The sequence below is a fragment of the Sapajus apella genome, unplaced genomic scaffold (genome assembly GCF_009761245.1).
Source record: "Sapajus apella isolate SASKATOON/1434 unplaced genomic scaffold, GSC_monkey_1.0 scaffold2, whole genome shotgun sequence".
Classification (NCBI taxonomy): domain Eukaryota; kingdom Metazoa; phylum Chordata; class Mammalia; order Primates; family Cebidae; genus Sapajus; species Sapajus apella.
The window spans coordinates 54473004-54497004 of NW_022436942.1; the positions used below are offsets into that span (position 1 = coordinate 54473004).

General features: G+C 41.9%; 1 protein-coding gene across 1 annotated transcript; it reads left to right on the plus strand.

Annotated features, from left to right (window-relative positions):
• The first annotated feature begins 206 nt into the window (after nt 1-206).
• On the plus strand, nt 207-23440 carry AMDHD1 (amidohydrolase domain containing 1). Its single transcript, XM_032298519.1, has 9 exons — nt 207-444; nt 6237-6343; nt 8457-8521; nt 10657-10934; nt 14964-15189; nt 16914-17038; nt 20507-20600; nt 21163-21323; nt 22610-23440. Exons 1-9 carry the CDS (start codon nt 308-310, stop codon nt 22695-22697), a joined length of 1281 nt encoding a protein of 426 aa, XP_032154410.1. The 5' UTR covers nt 207-307; the 3' UTR covers nt 22698-23440.
• The last annotated feature ends 561 nt before the right edge of the window (nt 23441-24001 follow it).

Here is a 24001-nt window from a genome sequence, read left to right on the forward strand (position 1 = left end):
GCGACCAAGCTGCAGTTTCCTTATCTGAAAAATAAGAACACTAGTCTCCATCTCATTTACTCAGGACGGGACAAGACGACCAACAAAGATTCCTCATCAGGTTTATTACTCATGGCCATTCTTGCAATGATTACCGCCCTCAGTGCTGTGGTTGGGGGAGGCGAGCAAAGGGCAGCGGATGCGAGCGCCCGCCCCCGCCCCACCCTCCCAGCCCCGGGCGGCGCAGGCTGAGGCTCTTCGTCCTCCACTGCGTCCTGCCCCCGGCCCGAGCCTGGTGGCCTCCCGGCGACCCTCGGCGAGCAGCGACATGGCCGGCGGCCACAGGCTTCTGCTGGAGAACGCGCGGCAAGTGGTACTGGTGTGCGCCGGTGGAGAGCGCTTCCTGACGCGGGACGCGCTGCGCAGCCTGGCGGTGCTGGAGGGCGCCAGCCTAGTGGTGGGCAGGTAAGTGGCGGGGCGCGCAGGGTAGGGGCCGCCACCGGCAGAGCTGGCCGCTTTGTGCACTGTGGAGGGAAGCAACGCGGTGAACGCTTCCCTGCACAGAGACACATGGGCAAGCCAGCCTTTGGGGCACCTGTTGCTAATACGCCCAACGGCTTGGGCTGTCATTCCGTTTAAAGAGCTCAGAGAGGAACATCCCATTGGAACGCATGCAGGGTCCTGCCTCTGCTGGTAAAATATTACTGTCCAACCATCAGAAGAGGTTGGGGTTCTCCTCAGTGCTTCTTAAAGGGAGGCCAGGAAACCACCTTTGTCAGGGTGGCCTGTGGTTATTTTATTCTCAAGGCAGATTTCTGATTCCACCTGCATTCTCCAACTCACTATCCCTAGAATTTTAGGATCGGCATCACTGGGGCTGGAGTTAGGAGACCTGAATTTTTCAAAAGTACCTTTCACAACCGTGTGGTCTCGTACACTAAAGCTTTAGAACTACGGAGAACATTTAGTCGATAATGGCCCCAGGTGATAAGAAATCAAGATTTGGCCAACAGAAAAAAAGATATTTCTCTTACTCATCTGAGTTTCCTGCCAGATGTGAATAAAAGAACAAAGTTTGAGGGCAACCTGGGGTAGCAAGGGAAATTGGATGAGAATTTGAAACTGAAGGGCGCCATGGAGCCACAACTGCACATGATGAATGAGTCTCACAAACTGACCACCGCTTGTCTGAGGGTTGTGCAAGAGCCCAGGTTTTAAGAGACTGTTGGTTTATTTTTATTTAATTTATTTTATTTATTTATTTATGAGACTGAATCTCATTTTGTTGCCCAGGCTGGAGTGCAATGGCGTGATCTCACTCACTGCAACCTTCGCCTCCTGGGTTCAAGCGATTCTCCTGCCTCAGCCTCCAGAGTAGCTGGCATTACAGTAGCTGCTCCACGATGACCAACTAATTTTTGTTCTTTTAGTAGAGAAGGGGTTTCACCATGTTGGTCAGACTGGTCTGTAACTCCTGACCTCAAGTGATTTACCAGCCTCGACCTCCCAAAGTGTTGGGATTGCAGGCGTGAGCCACTACACCCAACCTTTTTTTTTTTTTTTTTTTGAGACAGGGTCTATCTCTGTCACCCCGGTTGGAGTGCAGTGGCATGATTTCGGCTCCACCTCCCAGGTTCAACTGCAACCTCTACCTCCCAGACCCAAGCCAACCTCCCACCTAAGCCTCCCGAGTTAACTGGGACTACAGGTGCAGGCCATCATGCCAGGCTAATTTTTGTATTTCTTGTAAAGACATGGTCTCACGATGTTGCGTAGGCTGGTCTCAAACTCCTGGGCTCAATTGATCCACTTGCTTCGGCCTCCCAGTGCTGGGATTACAGGTGTGAGCCACCATGCCCAGCCTGTTAGTTTATTTTTAATTAACAAAGGGATGAAAACATTCCCAATTTACTATAAAACATTGTTTGAAAATTTGCTTAGAAAGTTGAAAAATATCTACCTTGGTTGGGACCAGAGTATCTATAAAAATTATACCAATGAAGCTGGTGCAGTGACTCACACTTGTAATCCCAGCACTTTGGGAGGCCAAGGTGGGTGGATCACCTGAGGTTGGGAGCTTGAGACCAGCCTAGACAACATGGTGAAACCCTGTCTCTACTAAAAATACAAAAATTAGCAGGGCGTGGCAGTGCATATCTGTAATCCCAGCTATTCAGGAGGTTGAGGCAGGAGAATCACTTGAACCTGGGAGGCGGAGGTTGCAGGGAGCTAAGATTGCACTACTGCACTCCAGCCTGGGTGACAGAGGGAGACTGTCTCAAAAAAAAAAAAAAAATTATACCAATGCACCAACATAAAGTCTTGGGTTCCAACACGTGTTCTATGTTCACATCAAAACCACGAAAAGTAGGGGGAAAAAAAGGAGAGAGTTGACTTGTGGTCCGGAAGGTGGGTCCTACAAAAACATAATTATAATACAATATGGTAAGCACAAAGGTAGAGAGATGTCTGCAAATAGGCTTATTATAAGAGATGGCACGGAGCAGTGCCTGAACCAATGGGAGAATCAGAGAGGCGTCAGATTTATCCATCTAAAAAAACAGACCAATTTTTAGGTTTTAGTAACTGTAACTGTTTGTGACAATTCTGAATTTTCACAAAGCACCCTGAGAGCCACTCAAAGAAGCATTATCCTCCTTAAATCATCTTCATTACTGTTTCCATTATGATAATTATATTTTAGCTCCTGAAGTGGGGTCTTGCTTGCTAATTTGCTTTACTTTCAGAAGATTCTTCCTAAACTTCTCAGAATAGAAAGTAAATAAAACCACACATGTCTATTATTTTTATCCCATAAAAAAGTACATGTGATACATACTCATTTTAGGAAAAGAAAATACAGATGAACAAAAAGGAAAAAGTTCACTCAAACTCCATCATTAGAGGAACTAATGCCAACATTTGGTGCTTCTCCTTTCAGATGTTTTCCTTTGCAAATAGAATCACATAAAAATGCATGCTTTAGAAAAGGAAGCTACGTATATTGTTTTGTACTCGGGTTTTTTTTCACTTAGTAATAAATAGTGAAAATCTTACCGTAGCAGTAATATATATCTTTATAATTTTAATGGCTACCTTAAAAAAACACTTTTGGGGGAATGCTTTTTGTTAGTTTCCTTCAGTACTGTCCTTGGACATGAACCTTTGTTCCAACATAGGTAGGAGTCCACCGATGGATGGCAGAACCACACTATCAAAAGGTAGATAAGCACAGGATTAGTGGGGTCAGGAAGAGGACCCAGTGCCCCTCAAAATTCTCTCCGGCACAGACTGAGAATGTTAGAGATTTATTCCTGAGGTTTGACTTTGTTAAAACGACCTCTCTTAAAGCAGTGGCAGTCATTCACTCTTTGCATAAGAGCGTTCTCTGCTCTTTCCCTTTCAAGTGTCAATTTCTAATCCCTTTGGTCCTTTCCATCACCAGATTCACTGCACATGGGGTAGATCATCTAACTGGGCCAGAGAAAAGCTGTTAGTGATAAAGAATTGTTACTGTTATTTCTTTTCCTTTCATAACATCTACTCTTTACATCCAGTTTCTTCTGCTCCTCCACTCTTACATTTTGTTAGGTTACCCCAACCACTTCTGTCCCAGTTCTGAATCCCTTATCCTAACCTGCTTTTAACAACACATTCCAGCTGTCAGGATTATAGCCCTGAATCTCCATGTTGGAAGCATGAATTTGCTGTGAGTGGCCAAGACCCAAATTAACCAATGGCTGAAACAAGATGGAAGTCTATTTCTCTTCTATGTGAAAATCTAAATGTAGGAATGCAGGGCTAGTTGATTGCAGTACTCCATGGAGTCCTCAGGAGCCGGCCCCCTGCTGCCTTGCTCCACCATGCATTGCTCACTTTCTTACACTCTCTCCATGACCCAAGATGGCCACCTTTATGGTGTCTGCATTCCAGCCAGTAAGAAGAGAAAGAGCAGGCAATCCTATTGGCTAGACCTGAGTCTTGTGGCCATATCTGACTGGTGGGAGGTGGGGAAATGTAGTCTGTATTCTGGGTGGTCACGTGTCCAACTAAAATTTAGGTCTTAGGTTGGGCATGGAGGCTCACACCTGTAATCCCAGCACTTTGGGAGGCTGAGGTGGGAGGATCACAATGTCAGGAGTTCGAGACCAGCCTGAACATGGTGAAACATTGTCTCTACTAAAAATACAAAAATTAGCCAGGTGTGGTGGTGCACACCTGTAATCCCAGCTACTTAGGAGGCTGAGGCAGGAGAATTGCTTGAACCTGGGAGGTGGAGGTTGCAGTGAGCCGAGATTGCACCGCTGCACTCTGGCCTGGGTGACAAAGCAAGACTCTGTCTCAAAAAAAAAAAAAAAAAAAAAAAATAGGGCTCTACTAGTGTAAGAAAAGGGAACATTGATCTTGGGGAACAGATGGCAATTATCTGCAACATATGTTTAATGTTTAAAATTAATTTTAAATTTCATGGGTAAATAGTGTATATATATATATATATATATATGGTACATGTGTTATTTTAAAAGAGTCATACAATATGTAATAATCACATCAGGGTAAATGGGGTTTCATCATCTCAAGCATTCATCATTTCTTTGTGTCACAAACATTCCAATTGTACTCCCTCAGTTATTCTAAAATGTACAACATACTATTGCAGACTGCAGTCGCCCTGTTGTTTTATCAAATACTAGGTCTTATTCATTGTATTTAACCATATTTTTTCTAGCCATTAACAATCCCCATTTTTCTTCTCTCCCCTTCTATTCTTCCCAGCCTCTAGTAACCATCATTCTACTCTCTATCTCTATGAGTTCAATTGTTTTCATTTTTAGCTCCCACAGATGAATGAGAATGTGCTAAGTTTGTCTCTCTGTGCCTGGCTTATTTCACTTAACATAATATCCTCCAGTTCTATCCATGTTGTTGCAAATGACAGAATCTCACTCTTTTTCATGGCTGAATAGTACTCCATTGAGTATATGTACTACATTTTCTTGATCCATTCGTCTGTGGATGGGCACTTAGTGTGCTTCCAGCACTTAGTGTGGAAGTGCTGCAATTGAATTTGGAAGCGCTGCAATTGAATAGTGCTGCAATTAACATGGGAAGCAGATACCTCTTTAATATACTGACTTCCCTTCTTTTGCATATAGACCTACCAGTGGGATTGCTGGATCATATGGTAGCTCTATTTTTAGTTTTTTGAGGATCTCCCATACTGTTCTCCATAGTGGCTGTACTAATTCACATTCCCAATAGCGTGCAAGGGTTCCTCTTTCTCGACATCCTTGCCAGCATTTCTTATTGCCTGCCTTTTGGATAAAAGCCATTTTAACTGGGATAAGAGTATATCTCATGGTGGTTTTGGTTTGCATATCTTTGATGATGATTGAGGTTGAGCACCTTTTCATGTACCTGTTTGTATCTCTTCTTTTGAAAAATGTCTATTCAGATCTTTTGCCCATTTCTTAATCAGATTATTAGCTTTTTCCTATTGAGTTGTTTTTTCCTTATATATTTTGGTTATTAATCCCTTGTCAATTGGGTCATTTGCAAATTATTTTCTCCCATTCTGTGGGTTGTCTCTTCACATTATTATTATTATTATTATTTTGCTGGGCAGAAGCCTTTTAACTTGATGTTATCCCATTTGTCCATTTTTGCTTTGGTTGCCTGTTCTTGTGGGGTATCCCTTAAGAAATTGTGGCCTGAACCAATATCCTGGAGAGTTTTCCCAATGCCTTTTTTGAGTAGTTTCATAATTTAAGGTCTTAAATTTCAGTCTTTAATCCATTTAGATTTGATTTCATTCTTTTACATATAGATAACCAGTTTCCTCAGCACCATTTATTGAAGAGACTGTCTTTTCCCTGATGTATGTTCTTGGCATCTTTGCTAAAATTCACTGTAGATGTATGGACTTACTTCTGGGTTCCATTGGTCTATGTGTCTGTTTTTAATGCTAGTACCACGCTGTTTTAGTTACTATAACTCTGTAGTATAATTTGAAGTCAGGTAATGTGATTCCTCCAGTTTTGTTCATTTTGCTGAGGATGGCTTTGGCTAATCTAAGTCTTTCATGGTTGTCTTGAATGTGGCTAGAGATGCTTTTCCAAAAACTCAGGTTTAAGACAGAAACTCAGTAAATATTGACTAATTAACACCAAAGCATCTGAAAACATATTTAAATCACCCATCAGATTTCTCACAAGATTTCTCCAAACTTTAGTAACTATTCCTTGATTTTTCTTCAGAGATGGGCTTATAAAAGCTATTGGTCCTGCCGATGTTATTCGAAGACAGTTTTCTGGAGAAACTTTTGAAGAAATAATTGATTGCTCTGGGAAATGTATTCTACCAGGTATTTATCTCTTTTTCAGTAAAGCTCTACAAGTAGCTTGAACAGTTGCTCCAGAAATGTAAAAAGGAAGAGTAATAGCTTGTTTTAAAGTCTCAAAATAATATTAAAAAAATAATAATAGTTCCATGTATTGAATTTCTATTATTGAATGCCTAGCTGCTTTCAAACTTGGTTTCCCCTTGGATCCTGATAACTGCCCCGTATGGGAGTGTCATTATACTTTACAGATTAGAAAACTGAAGGTGAAGGGTGAAATGTGTTACCCCACACTGCTAAACAGGAAAAAGACAACCTGGCAATCAAGCCCATTCATTCGACCCCACTTCTTCCCACTTACATGCTGAAGAGAAACCAGCTGTGTTGTGTTTAGGTTCAAAAACAGTAAAAGAACTTCATTAATCCATGGCATAGGAGAGGCAAGCAAGGCAGCTGCTGCCTCTAATACCAAAAATATTCTAAATTTGTATAGGGTGTGAAACAAAGGATCCAGCTCTGGGCAGAAAAAGAAAAAAAACATCCTAGAGCTTTCACTGCAGTTCACTTGTATCTTTAAAGATTGACAACAGAATCAGTTTATTAATCATCATCTCCTATATTAACTATGTTGTATGGCTTCATGTAATCATCCAAAACAAGGTTCACAAACTTTGAGCTCTAGATAAACATAAGGGCTGCCTATTTATATTTTTATATAAAATTTTTATATTTTTAAATGTTTATTGTATACATCTGACAGAGCTTCTACCTGATGGGTTTTCATTTGTTTATTTGTTTGTTTTGAGACAGTCTCACTCTGTCACCAAAGCTGGAGTGCAGTGGTGTGATCTTGGCTCACTGCAACCTCCACTTCCCAAGTTCAAGCAATTCTTGTGCCTCAGTCTCCCAAGTAGCTGGGATTACAGGTGTGGACCGTCGTGCCTGGCTAATTTTTGTATTTTTAGTAGCAACAGGTTTCACGATGTTGGTCATGCTGGTCTCAAATTCCTGACCTCAAGTGATCTTCTGGTCTTGGCCTCCCAAAGTGCTGGGATTATAGGCGTGAGCCACTGCGCTGGCTTTCCTTATGATTCTTGAGGGTCAGGAGACAAAGTCAGGGTGAAATGTTATGAGAAAGAGGAATATAGAAGAAAGCAATCTGAGTAGGGGCTTTTGATCTTAGTCCAATCAAAGCCAATAATGAGTCATTTAATCCATAAGATATTTAAAACATTCTGAAAAGACACACGTTACTGAATTGCACCTGGATAAAAAAAGTTTCAAGTGATTGTCTTATAGTATCTCTTTAATTAAAATACATGTCTTTCTTGAAGATAGATTCATCTTCCTGATTTCATATCTTCCCTTCTCAGAGTTGCAGGAGGAGGGGATTGTAGTCTTATGTTTTAATACCCAGATTATTCCTTGTTGATAAGTTTCATGGTTTTGCTCAACTGGTAGGTTTGACAACTGATTTCTAAGTTTATTTGAGCCAGGTGAGGTGGCCGATGCCTATAATCCCTGCACTTTGGGAGGCTTAGTTGGGCAGATCATTGGAAGCTGAGGCGGGCAGATCATTTGAACCCAGGAATTCAAGACCAGCCTACGAAACGTGGCAAAGATTAGCCTGTGTGGTGGTGCATGCCTGTAGTCCCAGCTACTAGGGAGGCTGAGATGGGAGGATTGCTTGAGCTGGGAGGTTGAGGCTGCAGGGAGCCGTGAGTGTTCCACTACACTCCAGCCTGGGCAACATAGTGAGACCATTTCTCAAAAATAAATTAATTAAATAAAATAAAAGCTTATTTGGTGAGCATAGACTTATTGAGCAAAAGGGGCTGTATTTCTATAAGGGATATTTTCATTGTGTTGCATCACCTCCTTCATTAGAGCTTTCTAGACCAGCCATACAACAAGTCAGTCTTTTTTCCTCTCTGTCAAGGGAACCAGACAAATTCTTCCTTTCATGCTCCTTCAAAATGGATGGCCACCATCACACTTTCCCCAGAGCAGCAGAGTAGAGTGCTGCTGTCTGCCTGCTGTCTAAGTGCTATTTGTTAAATATAAGATGACTTGATTTATTTTTTTTTATTTTTTCTTTTTCATTTTTTTTTCTTTTGACTTGATTTATTGATTACAGGTTTGGTGGATGCACACACACATCCAGTATGGGCTGGTGAAAGAGTTCACGAGTTTGCAATGAAGGTAACTGCAATGAATCATGGCAAATCAAAATAAAGCACAAACATAAAGTCTTTTGCTAAGGAGTTAGTAGGCTATCAAGCTTTGCAACATATGTCAACATATCTCTTTTTTTTTTGGGAAACTTTTTTTTTTTTTTGGCTCTATTGCCAGGCTGGAGTGCAGTGGCATGGTCTCAGCTCACTGCCACTTCTGTCTTCCGGGTTCAAGTGATTCCCCTGCCTCAGCCTCCTGAATAGCTGGGACTACAGGCACACGCCACCAAGTCCAGCTAATTTTTGGTATTTTTTAGAGACAGGGTTTCGCCATGGCCAGGATGGTCTCAATCTCCTGACCTCATGATCCACCAGCCTCGGCCTCCCAAAGTGCTGGGATTATAGGCATGAGCCACCACGCCCAGCCTTTTTAAAAATTTTTATTTCTTTTGAGATGGAGTCTTGCTCTGTTGCCCAGGCTGGATTGCAGTGGCACAGTCTCAGCTCACTGTAAATTCCACCTCCCGGGTTCAAGCGATTCTCTTGCCTCAGCCTCCCGAGTAGCTGGGACTATAGTTGTCTACCACCACGCCTGGCTGATTTTTTTATCTCTAGTAGAGATGGAGTTTCACCGTGTTAGCCAGGATGGTCTCGATCTCCTGATCTCATGATTTGCCTGTTTTGGCCTCCCAAAGTGCTGGGATTACAGGCGTGAGCCACTGCGCCTGGCCAACATATCTTTTTAATGGATATTTTTACTTGCCTGGGTATGGCAAGCAAATGACAATAAAACTTATTTATAGCTGCCCCAAATCATTGTATTATACACAGGGCTGCTCCTGCCCACTAGTGGCCCCCTCTCTTTCCTTCCCCACATTCTATTCCAAATCACTATCTCTAGTTGTTTTCGAAAGGGCTTCAAGGAATAGTTTGAAAATCGCCATTCATTGGAGTAAAGCTTGGAAACATGTTACTAGTCACGAAAATAAAATGTCTTATATTTTTCTCTTTTTCAGAAAACTGAAACTTATTAAGAATCACAAAATGTAATCTGTGTTAGTCATATACTAGCTGTAGCCAACTCCTAAGTCCCTGGTTGGAGCCATTTTCACAAGTTTTTTAAAAAAAGAAAAAAAAAAAAAAAGTGCCTCCTAGCAGCTAAACTGGCTTATTTCGGGAAAAGAAAAAAACAATTTTTTTCTTCAGATTATCATGTACCTTCTTCAACAATCTACAAACTGGAGCTGTCTTTAAGACTGTTTTATTAAGTCACAGAATTTCAGCGCCTAAAGCAGTCCAATCCTCTCATTGTATCGATGGAGAAAGAGATTTACCGTCCAATCCTCATGTAGATGGAGAAAGAGATTTACCGTCCAATCCTCATGTAGATGGAGAAAGAGATTTACCGTCCAATCCTCTCATTGTATCGATGGAGAAAGAGATTTACCATCCAATCCTCATTATGTAGATGGAGAAAGCCAGGTCTAGAGAAGGGAAGGGTGCTGACTAGGGTCACTAGCTGGAGGATGGCAGACGCCGGATAAAAACTCTGGCCAGGAGAGCCCAGGCTTACATCCTTTCTCTCCACCATACTTGCTGCCCAGAGTAACTGGAGCCCAGTGGGACCCCAGGAAGAGCCTCTTTGAGTGACAAAGGTCAAGCTCCAAGCTCTGATGGCCAAATAGAGTTTGAAGCTTGAGACCAGGAAACTTCCCGGGCCGCTTTAGTGGAGATCTGAATAATTGCAATTGGGTTCCCTGCAACTCCTGAGTTGCCTAAGCTTTGTTTTCTCAAACAAGCTGAGAGATGCAGGGAGGACTGAGACTTAGCAAGTCTGATTGCCGGCTGATTGACTCGTTAAAAGATTGCAATACTTCTGTGCCAATTTTTAATTGCCATTGCCCTGAGATCCCAACAGGCCACCCACCTCATCTCCCATCTCTACCACTGCATTCTCTTCCGAAAACCCCTTCAGAGCTCCCCACAATCCAGTGTCTGGCAAACTAGGGGCTTCCAGGACTGTGTATCCCAGTACCGTTCTAATCTGATGGGTTGGTGCCTGTGCCATATGGCTTCTTAATCATCATGTAATATCGCCCCTGGAGGTAGCAGACCTGCCTGCAACTTCCTCGCATTTGCTGGCCTAATGAGGCGTGTGTTCAGTTGGCAGGAGCCACTTACATGGAGATTCACCAGGCTGGAGGAGGGATCCACTTCACCGTGGAGCGCACGCGCCAAGCCTCGGAGGAGGAACTGTTCCGCTCCTTCCAGCAGCGGCTCCAGTCCATGATGAGGGCTGGCACCACGCTGGTGGAGTGCAAGAGCGGATACGGCCTCGACCTGGAGACCGAGCTCAAGATGCTGCGTGTGATTGAGCGCGCCCGGCGGGAGCTGGACATGGGCATCTCGACCACCTACTGCGGGGCTCATTCAGTGCCTAAGTAATCTCAGCCAGTGGGACTGGGGTTTAACTCAAGAGCAGTGAAAACAAAGTGGAGGCTGCGTTCCCCAGGGTGGAGGTCCATTAGCACGTTAGCTCGTACAGGGAGATGGGGGAAAGTCTTTGGAAAGACGTTAATAATGGCCGCACATCCTGCAGACTCGGTTTTAGGAAGGAGATTCCTTAGCCCCATCAGTCTGCTAGTCCTTTAATTATGATAGAAGAGATGTCTCGAGCTCTTTGGGTTAAGAAAAAGAAATGGACCTTTGTATGTCGTTTAAAATTACACATATTAATTTGAATAATTTCCCATGATAATTAGCATTTCTAAAAGCACTTTAGAAATTAATAGTAACACTCTTCAGGAGGTAACTCAAACTTTGTGGTCTAGGTGATTCAAAGAGGTTCTCTTTTGTTCATCTGTTTGCTTACTTAACAGCAAACATTTTTGTTTTGTTGTTGTAAATGATTTTTAGCCTTCCCTGTTATCTAAAAGTTTCTTCTGCGTGGCTTTACATAGAGAACCCTGTTCCTTTCTGCAGTTGCATTTCATTTGTCCAGAGTTCCTTTTGGTCCTGGAATTTCTAAATAGGAAGGCTCATGGTTCCAAGAGCTAATTGAACTATCTAAAAGAAATAGGATTTGAACATGCATAAGATGCCTCCAAAATCTTAGTGCAATCTGAAGCATTGATAACAGATATATAAATATAAAACTACAGATTTACAGTCATCATTTACAAATTTAATTGGTTTAATTTCTTTTACATTTATCTGATTTTGTAAACTCCAGAATATAAATTTCTTTTTTAAGCCAGGCGTGGTGGCTCACACTGTGATCCCAGCACTTTGAGAGGCCAAGGCAGGTGGATCACTAGAGCTCAGAAGTTTGAGACCAGCCTGGCCAATATGACGAAACCCTGTCTCCACTAAAAATACAAAAATTAGCCGGGTGGGATGGCACCGCGTGCCTGTAATCCCAGCTACTCGGGAGGCTGAGTCACGAGAATCACTTGAGCTCGGGAGGCGGAGGTTGGAGTGATCCGAAATTGTGCCACTGTACTCCAGCCTGGGCAACAGAGTGAAACTCTATCTCAAAAAATATGTGCATATATATTATTATTATTTTGAGATGGAGTCCTGCTCCATCTCAGCTCACTGCAACCTCCACATCCCAGATTAAAGCAGTTCTCTGCCTCAGCCTCCTGAGTAGTTGGGATTACAGGCACACACCACCACACCTGGCTAATTTTTGTATTTTTAACAGAGACGAGTTTTCACCATCTTGGCCAGGCTGGTCTTGAACTCCTGACCTCGTGATCCACCCGTCTCAGCCTCCCAAAGTGCTGGGATTACAGGCATGAGCCACAGCGCCCAGCCTATATATTATTTTTTAAATTGACAAATAATATATTTATCAAGTAGAACATGTTGTTTTAAAATATGTATACATTGAGAAATGGCTAAATCGAGCTAATTAATATATGCATTACCTCACATACTTATCACTTTTTGTGGGGGGTGAGAACACTTAAAATCTATTTTTAACAATTTTTAAGAAAACAATACATTGCTATTAGCTATAGTCACTGTTATGGAAAAATATAAATATTTAATGTTAATAAAAATTAACCTCCATGTTAATTATCATCTTCAATCAGAGGAACTAAAAAAGTAACATTAAAATGTATTCAAAATTCACAAAACTAGTTATGTAGAAAAGAAACATTATTTCCAGTGATCCTTCTTGTAAGGTTTTAGCATTTATATTTCTGGAATTAGGCCAGGCGTGGTGGCTTACACCTGTAATCCCAGCACTTTGGGAGGCTGAGGTGGGCGGATCACAAGGTCAGAAGATGAAGACCATGCTGGCCAACATGGGAAACCCCGTCTCTACTAAAAAAAAAAAAAAAATACAAGGCCGGGCGCGGGGGTTCACGCCTACAATCGCAGCACTTTGGGAGGCCGAGGCAGGTGATCACAAGGTTAAGAGATTGAGACCATCCTGATCAACATGGTGAAACCCTGCCTCTACTAAAAATACAAAAATTAGCTGGGCATGGTGGTACACGCTGTAGTCCCAGCTACTCAGGAGGCTGAGGCAGGAGAATTGCTTGAACTCGGGAGGCAGAGGTTGCGGTAAGCCAAGATCATGCCATTGTACTCCAGCCTGGGTAACAAGAGTGAAACTCCATCTCGAAAAAAATATATATATACAAAAATTAGCTGGGCATGGTGGCGTGTGCCTGTAATTCCAGCTACTCAGGAGGCTGAGGCAGGAGAATCACTTGAACTAGGGAGTCAGTGAGCCAAGATTGCAACATTGCACTCCAGCCTGGTGACAGAGAAACACTCCATTTCAAAAAAAAAAAAAAAAAAAGTTAATATATTTCTAGAATTATTAAAGCTTAAAATTTCACTGAGACTCGAGACATTCTCTATAGAAAACAGATTTTTTCTTTTCAAACAGAATATAAAGTGTATAATGGTCTGCTTTCTTTTTCAGTAGAAAAGATAGTGTGACGTGGTGGAAAGTCTGTTTGAAGTGATGCCAGATCTGGGTTTGAATCCAGTTTGGCTACTTCCACCTGGGTGATTTTGAGCTCACAACGTAACTTTTCTGAACATGAATTACTTATCTGTGAAACAGAGCTAAATACCACCCTATTCTATGTGACTGTCTTGAGAATTAGAAATAACTTGTGTAAGTGCCTGTCTCTCATAGTTCACCTCTACCCACCTACCCAACTGGTTTGCTCAGAGCCTTCTGTGTGCCAAATACGGAGCTGCAGTTTCATGGAAATTTTCTCCATCTGCCAATGAGCCCCTGAGGTCTACATCTTGATTCCCACTGGTAAAGCCCGAGCTCAAATAACAGCTAAAGAGCATCTCCTAAGTTACATGGCCGTCATGTGGTAGAGCTCCATGTCTGTCTGACTCTAAAAGCCCAGGCTTTTCTAACATATAACTACTGCAGAACTTTATTTTATCTATTCTTCTTCTTTTAATTTTTTTTTTTTCCAGAGACAGGGCCCTGCTCTGTTGCCCATGCTGGAGTGCAGTGGTGCAATGATAGCTCACTGCAGCCTCAAACTCTTGGGCTTAGGCGATCCTGTTGCCTCAGCCTCCCCAGTTGCTGGGATTATAGGTATGAGGTACTATGCCCGACTCTTCCAGAATTTTAGAGAGAATTTCAGAGCCTCCTACCATCCTCCTCACCCATGTTCCCAGATGGTGAAGCAGAAAGCCTAAGGCAGGTGCTTTGGGAAACATTGTGGAGGAAGAAAAGGGTAGGGTGGTAGCTGGGCTCAGGTAAGGGGACCACAGGTGGGTTATCATGGGGAGTATCTAGAATGCCCTCTGAGTGTCCTTGACAGAAAGATTAAGCTTTTCTTTTTTCTTTTTTTTTTTTTTTTTTTTTTTTGAGACAGAATCTTGCTTTGTTGCCCAGGCTGGAATGCAGTGGTGAGATCTCGGCTCATTGCAACCTCCACCTCTCTGGCTCAAGCAATTCACCTGCCTCAGCCTCCCAACTAACTGGGATTACAGGCACACGCCACCATGCCTGGATAATTGTGGTATTTTTAGTAGAGATGGGGTTTCACCATGTTGGCCAGGCTGGTCTCAAACTCCTGACCTCAAGTGATCTGCCCGCCTCAGGCTCCCAAAGTTCTGGATTATAGGCCTGAGTCACCACAACCAGCCAAATGAAGCTTTTCAACCAGGTGGTCTTGCTGGCATCCCCAATGGTAACACAGGGCTGCCAGAATGGATGAACCATTTGAGTCTCTGTGTATAGGATCAGTGCATACAGAAGACTTGTCAGTACCTCCACTATATAGATGTGGCCCAGAGAGTGAAGAGCCCTGAGTTATAGCTTTGAGTCTTTCTCTACCTTTCTGAGGCTTGAGTTCATTTACCTATACCGCTCCTCAGGTTCTTCAAGTGCCAGGTAACCTTATCTCTTTTGTTTTTTTTGTTTTGTTTTGTTTTTAATATTTGCCCATGGAAATCTCATTTTCTTCCCCCAGAGGAAAAACTGCTACTGAAGCTGTTGATGACATCATCAATAACCACCTCCCGAAGCTGAAGGAACTGAGCAGAAATGGGGAAATACGTGTGGACAATATCGACGTATTTTGTGAGAAGGGTGTCTTTGATCTCGATTCCACCAGAAGGATTCTTCAAAGTGGAAAAGATATAGGGTTACAGATTAACTTCCATGGGGATGAACTCCACCCGATGAAGGCTGCTGAGGTGCGGTTGACCTTTAGTTTTTCCCTCGTCAACATCCATTCTTGCACATTCATGTTATGGGAAACTTAGTTTGTTCAAAGCCCTCTGAAAAGATATGGAATGGGGAAATTTCTTTGAACAATGTACTGACTGGTCTGGCTGAGCCTTGAAAACCCTGACTTCCATTAAAAACTTACTTTTTTGCTGATCATTTACTTTCATTATCATCTGCTGGTAACGTTAGTATTAATAGAAAAAGAATTACCTCAGTGATCTCTTTTATTGAATTTCTTTCTTAAGACGGAGTTTTGCTTTTGTTGCCAAGGCTGGAGTGCAATGGCATGTTCTCGGCTCACTGCAACCTCCACCTCCCGGGTTCAAATGATTCTCCTGCCTCAGCCTCCGAGTAACTGGTATTACAGGCATGCGCTAGCATGCCCAGCTACTTTTATATTTTTAGTAGAGATGCAGTTTCTTCATGTTGGTCAGGCTGGTCTCAAACTCCCAACCTCAGGTGAACTGCCCGCCTTGGTCTCCCAAAGTGCTGGGATCACAGGCATGAGCCACCACGCCCGGCCTCTTTTACTAAATTTCTAACGTATTTTTCTTGGCACACAAAGCCACACTAGCACAGTATATTAATTTCACTTGCACCTTCTTAGATCTTTCTGTGGCAGCATCCACATCATTTTAGTGGAGCACACCACAAATAGCCACAGGATGATTTTCAAAGCCATATATCTTTGCTCAAAGTCATTCACTTATTCATCCTTTCAACAAATATTTGAATGAATACTGTGTGCCAGACACTGTCCTAGGCATTCAGCAGTAAGACAAATCCCTGCAGTCATGAATCTAGGCTTCTCTCTCTAAAGCCTCAGACCTAAATAAACAACTGCCTTTGGGGCATAAATACAGATACAGATACCCCACGTGCACTCCTCTCAACTACATTATATCCAGCTTGATCTCTTAGTGTCGCTTCCAAGTCTTGTCCCGTTTTCTGCTTCATTGAATAACACCATCACCTGTCGGTTGCTTAAGTCAAAACCTTGGATATCATTTTGACTGCCGCCTCCCCCGCACCTACCACATTTCATCCAACCACCAAGTCCTCCCAATTCTCCCAAATAGCTCTAGATCCCTTCTCTCACCTCTGACCCATAAGATGCATGATATTTTCTGTTTCACAAAATGTCTGAAAGTATTTGTGTTTAAGAATAGTTTCTGAAGCAGCACAGCAGCTGATTTTCAGATGAATGCCCATTACAAACCTTTCACCCATTTGGGGGGATTGAGTTTATAACAGTTGGTTGGCGAGAAATCTTTTTTTTTTGTTTTTTTGAGTCGGAGTTTCACTCTTGTTACCCAGCCTGGAGTGCAATGGTGCGATCTCGGCTCACCGCAACCTCCGCCTCCCGGGTTCAGGCAATTCTCCTGCCTCAGCCTCCCGAGTATCTGGGATTACAGGCATGCGCCACCATGCCCAGCTAATTTTTTGTATTTTTAGTAGAGACGGGGTTTCACCATGTTGACCGGGATGGTCTCCATCTCTTGACCTCGTGATCCATCCGCCTCGGCCTCCCAAAGTGCTGGGATTACAGGCATGAGTCACCACGCCCGGCTGGCAAGAAATCTTGACAATAAAACAGTGTTTCTCTTTGTAGGAAAAACAATTTAATGGAACTTCATTGATTCGTTGTTGCTGTTTGTTAAATCTTTCCTTCTGTGCCTATTCTCCTTAGCTTGGGGCTGAACTGGGAGCCCAGGCAATCAGCCACCTGGAAGAAGCGAGTGATGAAGGCATTGTTGCCATGGCAACGGCCAGATGCTCTGCGGTCCTTCTGCCCACCACAGCCTACATGCTGAGGTAAGGTCGTTTTTCACCCCAGACCCAAGAGCTGCAAGTACAAGCTGTGAAGACACAGACGTCCAAAGTGCCCAGACGTTATTGCATTGCCCTTACAAATCCCTTAAAAATGCAGATGAAGAAAACTCAGCTCATGAAGATACCACCCTGGACTCATGTTCATAAATGAATTTCCCTGAGAAAGGAACTTAGAGCCAGATTGCCTTTGAGTAGGAGGATTATTGAGGATTATTATTCCTGGATTTTGGAATTTTCCAATTAAAAAGAATTACTATGCATTACTTTTATAATTAGTAAATAATGAAATAGATGCCATACTTTTAAATATATGCATAAGATGTTAAGGATATTTAACAGTATTCAGAATCTGCATGAGCTCTTTTCTAAAAGGATGTTAATGGGTACCACAATTGTCATAAATCTTCATAAATCCTGGGGGTGGTAGGAAAGAGGAGACATATATTTTGTAAAATCTCCCCAGATATTTTGCTGTATGCCAGCTATGAATTGAATACCCTTAGTCCATCTGTTGCTCTAATTCTAACCAATATGAGATCTGAGGTCTTCTGACCCTTCCCACTATACCGCTTACTTACATGACAGCCCCAAGTTTGTGACCTGGGAGGCCAACAGTCAAGAGGAAGTTTATCTTCTCTTAGGACTAGGTGCCTTTTGTGTAGCTAGGATATGTGGTCTTTCGTATGGGGAGTCATTCTGCAGTTAAGACAGTGGTTCTCAACCCCAGGGTGATTTTGTCCCTCAGAGGACATTTGGCAGTGTCTGGAGACATTTTCAGTTGTCACAAGCAGGGGATGCTACTGGCATCTAGTGGGTAGAGGCCAAGGTTGCTGCTAAACATTCCTCATTGCACAGAACAGGTACCCATAGCAAAGAATCATCCAGCCCAAGACGTGAATTGTGCTGAGGTTAGATAAGACCAGGCTCCGACTAAATTTTAGAAGAGCAGAGAAGGGAATACGTCAGTGCTTTTCGCAAATCCACTATGATTTTATACACACATGTATGAAATTATACCTTTTTATTATTATTACTGTTCTCTTAATTTAAAGAGTAAACGCAATATAGACTACAATCAGGAAATAGCAATAACTGTTTTTGGTATGACCAATGTCTTATACATTTCCAGTGTCATCAATCTAAGTCATCAATCAATATTTAATTTGGTTAATTCTCTACCACCCAAGAAATAAGTTTTTTGGCTGGGTGCGGTAGCTGATGCCTATAATCCCAGCACTTTGGGAGGCTGAGGAGGGCGGATCACAAGGTCAGGAGATAGAGACCATCCTGGCTAACACAGTGAAACCCCATCTCTACTAAAAATACAAAAAATTTAGCCGGGCATGGTAGCACGCACCTGTAGTCTCAGCTACTTGGAGGCTGAGGCAGGAGGATCTCTTGAACCTGGGAGATGGAGGTTGGAGTGAGCCGAGATCACACCACTGCACTCTAGCCTGGGCGACAGAGCAAGACTCCATCTCAAAAAAAAAAAAAAAAAAAAAGGAAAAAAAGAAGTTTTTTGTTTTTTTTTAAAAAAAGGCTTTCTTCAGCCAGGCGCGGTGGCTCACACCTGTAATCCCAACACTTTGGGAAGCCAAGGTGGGCAGATTACTTGAGGTCAGGAGTTCAAGACCAGCCTGGCCAACATGGCGAAATACCACCTCTACTAAAAATACAACAATTAGCCATGCATGGTGGCACATACCTGTAGTCCCAGCTACCTGTGAGGCTGAGATAGGGGAATCATTTGAACCCGGAAGGCGAAGGTTGCAGTGAGCCAAGATCATGCCACTGCACATCAGACTGGGCACCAGAGTGAGTGAGACTCCATCTCAAAAAAAAAAAATGCTTTCTTTAACTTGTCTTGAATCTCGTGACATGGAGCAAAGTCCCAAGACTTTGTGGTACTGGAAGGCAATTCACCATTAAAAGTCTGAACTTCATTCCTATTGCCAGCAGAGGCTGTCATCTGCCATTGCCACAGACATATTTAGCCTGCTGTTAGGACCACAAGGGAGTCAAAGTGAGGCCACACTCTTCTTTCTGCCTTCTCGTTTCTGTATTTTTCTGATATCTGCATCAGGAGAGACCAGCAAGTCCCCGTGCTCTCCCACGAATTCTCTCTTGACTCTCATTTCCAGAATAACCATTGCCTTATGCTACTTAAGGGCTTGCTTTAATCATGCATTTTATGTTTATTTGCATGTAATATTTAAATGTATTCAGGGAATGTATCTCCTTGGTTTTTATGCAGCACCTTTAATACTTTCAAAGCCTCACTTTTTTCTCTTTTTCCCCTAAGTCTTTCTGGAAGGGGAGGAGGGCCATTCGAATGATTTGCAGGGACCTTTGAAGCTGTACCTTTTCCTCACTTGCTGTCTCTGCTTCACTCATTTCCTCTCATACATTGTTGAAAAACATTCTAAGTGGTCCTGCCAATGATCGCTCTAGACTGGGAGTGACTCTAGGGCGAGAATCATCTCTGCTGGACTCTTTCCCTATTACAGCAGTTATTCCCAAATTAAATCAGTCCTCATTGTGTTAATGAGCTTTTAAGCTTTTTAATGTAACTTTTGAGATATGTCCCAAAGAATAAAGAATATTTCACCAGGGAGGTCAGGGAGATGCCTAATCCAGGAAGAAGTCTAAATATTTTACACACTAAATTCTTGGGCCTTCAAAATGTTAAAGGACCTACAAAGAGTGTGAAGCCAAAAAAAAAAAAAAGGGGGGGGAGGAAGGGACAGATATGAATAGAAAATTACAAAATGGAAAGTAATAAAAATAGCATATTATGGTAGGGCGCAGTGGCTCGTGCCTGTAATCGCAGCACTTTGGGAGGCCAAGGTGGGTGGATCACCTGAGGTCTGGAGTTTGAGACCAGCCTGGTCACCATGGTGAAACCCTGTCTCTATTAACAGTACAAAAATTAGCTGGGCATGGTGTCATGCCCCTGCAATCCCAGCTACTTGGGAGGCTAAGGCAGGAGAATCTCTTGAACCCAGGAGGTGGAAGTTGGCGTAAGCCAAGATCACGCCACTGCATGCACTCCAGCCTGGGCAAGAGACGGAGATTCCATCTCAAAAAAAAAGCATAATGTAACCTCATTTATTGTTTAATTTTGAAGTCACCAAAAAGCTTATTAAATTTCAAAACCATTTGTAAGCTGTATTTTCCTCCCTTTGCAAAAATGCCTTAATATGTAAAAAGATGGATGAGATAATCATAAATTAAATGTTAGTCATATCTAAGTAATTTCCAAAGCAAAATGATAAAAATCAGGAGTTCTGGGATTATAAAATGTAACTCTACCACTTATCATTTAACCTTGAGTTTCTGCTTCTTCCAGAATATGAAGGTGTTAACTGTCTCAAGGTCGCTTCTGTTCTGAACAGCTGTTCTACAAAAGTTCAAATTCTAGAGACTGATATATTTTCTTCCTCCCCTTAGACTGAAACAGCCTCGAGCCAGAAAGATGTTAGATGAAGGAGTAATAGTTGCTCTGGGCAGTGACTTCAACCCCAATGCATATTGCTTTTCAATGGTAATTATGTTTTTGCATGTACCTTTCTGAGCAGAATATTTACCAAGCATATAAATAATTTAAAAATATTTCACTAGCTATTAAAACAATCTAAAAATATTTTTCTGTCAAACAAGAAAAAATGGGGTAGACAGTGTTGTAGTTGGATTTTTCTGCCCCACATAAACGCCTGCAGGCATAGAGAGAGGAGAGAAGCTTCTATGTGCATCATTTTCTGATTCAGCTTTGAGCACTGTGGTTTTATGTAACCCATTTCCTTTCCTCAGAGAATAGCATAAACTCCAAGAGGTCTTAGTTAGTAAGGGTGGAAGTGAACTTCATTGTGTGTAGTAAGTGGTCTTGAAAAGTTGTCAATAAATATTAAATACACAATTCCTATAATAAAGGAATCTTTTCCAAAGTATAAGAACCTTTATGTATAAACTTAGATTTTCCCATTGCAACTGAGCCAATTCCTCTTGTACCTTTAACTGCCTTTATTTGTTGTGCTGTGTTGAGAAATGTTTTAAATTGCAGTTGCCATATGTCTCTTTTCTCCAATGCTTTTCTCTTCCTGTTTTAGCCAATGGTCATGCATCTGGCCTGCGTAAACATGAGAATGTCCATGACTGAGGCCTTGGCTGCTGCCACCATCAATGCAGCTTATGCACTGGGAAAGTCTCATACACACGGATCGTTGGAAGTTGGCAAACAGGGAGATCTCATTATCATCAATTCAACCCAGTGAGTGTGCTCCCAACTTAGCTCTTTTATATTATGCCCACAGTAGTATATAGATGAGGCCTAAATCCCTTTTCCACTAATTATTAGTGTCAGGCTCTGTCTGAACTCAGATGCTACTCAGACCCCTCTATCTTGATCCCTTTCCAATGAGCGAGGTTACTGACAGGTCCTAAACTACAGGGTTTTCAAGATCTCTTCATCTGTCTTGTATCTTTCATAGATTTCCAGGTTTCTGCTCTGTTTACCTGGACTTTGGCCATATTGTACCCTCTGGCATGTGTTTGTGTTTTTCTGCTTGGCTTCTGTTTTCGGCTTGCTCCCAACTCTGGCTTGTCACCCTGGTTCTGATTCATTCCCTTTCTGATTGCTCGTGCCGACTGGATCCCAAAAGCTTTAACTTAGTTTTCCTGTTCCTGGTGGCCTATCACTCATTCACCCACAGTCTGTTGCCACCTGGGCCTCCAGTGCGATAATTTGGGTCTGTATTAGTCTGTTCTTATGCTACTAATAAAGACATACCTGAGACTGGGCAATTTATAAAAGAAAGAGGTTTAACTGGCTCACAGTTCTACTTGGCTGGGGAGGCCTCACAATCATGGCAGAAAGCAAAGGAGGAGCAATGTCATGTCTTACATGGTGGCAGGCAAGACAGCGTGCTCAGGGGAACTCCCGTTTATAAACACATCAAATCTTGTGAGACTTATTCACATCACCAGAACAGCATGGGAAAGAACCACCCCCATGATTCAGTTAACTCCCACCAGGTCCCTCCCACAATGTGGGAATTATGGGAGCCGAATTATGGGAATTATAGCAGCCAAAACATGATGTGGTTTCAAAATGAGATTTGGGTGGGGACATAGCAGGCAAAACCATATCAGGGTCTTACTGTTCTAAATCTGCAAGTTGTAAATCCTATGGCTACTTGACTCTTATCAACCCATTTTAGCCCTTGGACCTCATGTCCTCCAGAGAGAGCTGCTTTAGAATTCTCTCCATGATCAGAAACCATTCCCTGTATTGAATGTAATGCTGATGGTGACATTTATGTATCATTTAATGAAGCAAATGTTTTAAGATCAAGTACTTAAATGATATTACTAAACAATATTTGATTTACCATAAACCAGTTCGTTATATACTCTTTTTTAGAAAGCCCAAATACCATTGGCTGGGTGTAAATAAATGTGTAGGGAATGCATTTTAAAATTAGCATTTATTGATAAAGTGATAATTTTTACTCACACACATTGAAGTAATATTTGTTTTTGTTTTTGTTTTTTTAGATGGGAGCATTTGATTTACCAGTTTGGAGGCCATTACGAATTAATTGAATACGTTATAGCTAAAGGAAAAGTCATCTATAAAATGTGATAGATTTGAAAAGACGTTTTGACTATATGAAATAAGTCAATATAGTTACATTAAAAGTTAACACCTTAGTATTTACCAGAATTATATCACCTAAACCTAAATGTACTTCAATGTCTTTTTAAGTCACTCAAAAAACCCAAGGGATAGATTTATTTTCATTTAACACATGCATTTGACACAGAAACAGGTAAACCTATTATGATTAAAATCACAAAACATCCAATTATTTCACAAATATTGGTTACAAATATTCTGTAGATTAATATGATGGGATATCACAAAAATGCCTTTGTGGTGAAAAATAGGCTTGGCTTAAAATTTCCATCTTGTGTCTGTATTTCATATTTCATTTTTAAACTATATTTGGTGAACATTGAGGGATAGAAAGAAATCTAAGTGATATGCCCCAATGAAGCTAAAATATAGCCTTCTGTTAAGCAAATAGTATTTCCTTTCCCCAAGTAGTTTATTTTCTAGATGCTTTTCAAATGAATTAATGTCCTCTGATGAAGAATGTCATTTCGTTTCTAAGGTCTTCTCAATCTCAGCAATAGAGAGTCCCAGCAACACTCAAGATACATCATTTTATACACAGGCCTAGGGGCCTTCCTGAAATGGATGCATTTTTACCAAATACAATCATGTAAAATTTTTTGGAAATTTAAAAGAAATTTTGATTCTTCACATTACAATTGGGTAAAACACATTTTACAGCTCTCAATAAATATTTGCTGTCACTCTTATTGTTGTTTCCTTTCAACCTGGAAGTAGATCAGCAACTTTTTTATTAGAGTTTTTCAGGAAATTTACAAAATTATTTGTAAAGAATGGCTAATTATTTACATATAAAGGGGTGTTTTAAAAGCCATGTAAGTTTATTTGAAATCTTCTTTCTGGACACAGAGTCTTGCTCTGTCACCCAGGCTGGAGTGCAGTGGCACAATCTCGGCTCACTGCAACCTCTGCCTCCCAGGTTCAAGCAATTCTCCTGCCTCAGCCTCCCGAATAGCTGGGACTACAGGTGCATGCCACCATGCCTGGCTAATTTTTGTATTTTTAGTAGAGACGGGGTTTCACCATGTTGGCCAGGCTGGTCTTTAACTCTTGACCTCGTGATCCACCCACCTTGGCCTCCCAAAGTATATTTGAAATCTTTTTAAATGTTTCAATCATCTTCAAAATCATTTCTTCCTATTTAGGAAGAAATGATTTGAGAAGTAAAGATTAACTCTCCAAATGATCACTGACTTCAGGTTCATAGAGCCTGAATGCATGAGGCTTTGCTGTAGTCAATATAAAGCAAC

What these genes read in the sequence shown, in the direction of transcription:
- AMDHD1 (XM_032298519.1), top strand. Translation starts at nt 308, where the DNA reads ATGGCCGGCGGCCACAGGCTTCTGCTGGAGAACGCGCGGCAAGTGGTA. An exon ending in TTCACGAGTTTGCAATGAAG is followed by an intron (nt 8,522 to 10,656) that starts GTAACTGCAATG and finishes GCGTGTGTTCAG; the next exon opens with TTGGCAGGAGCCACTTACAT. An exon ending in ATGCATATTGCTTTTCAATG is followed by an intron (nt 20,601 to 21,162) that starts GTAATTATGTTT and finishes TTCCTGTTTTAG; the next exon opens with CCAATGGTCATGCATCTGGC.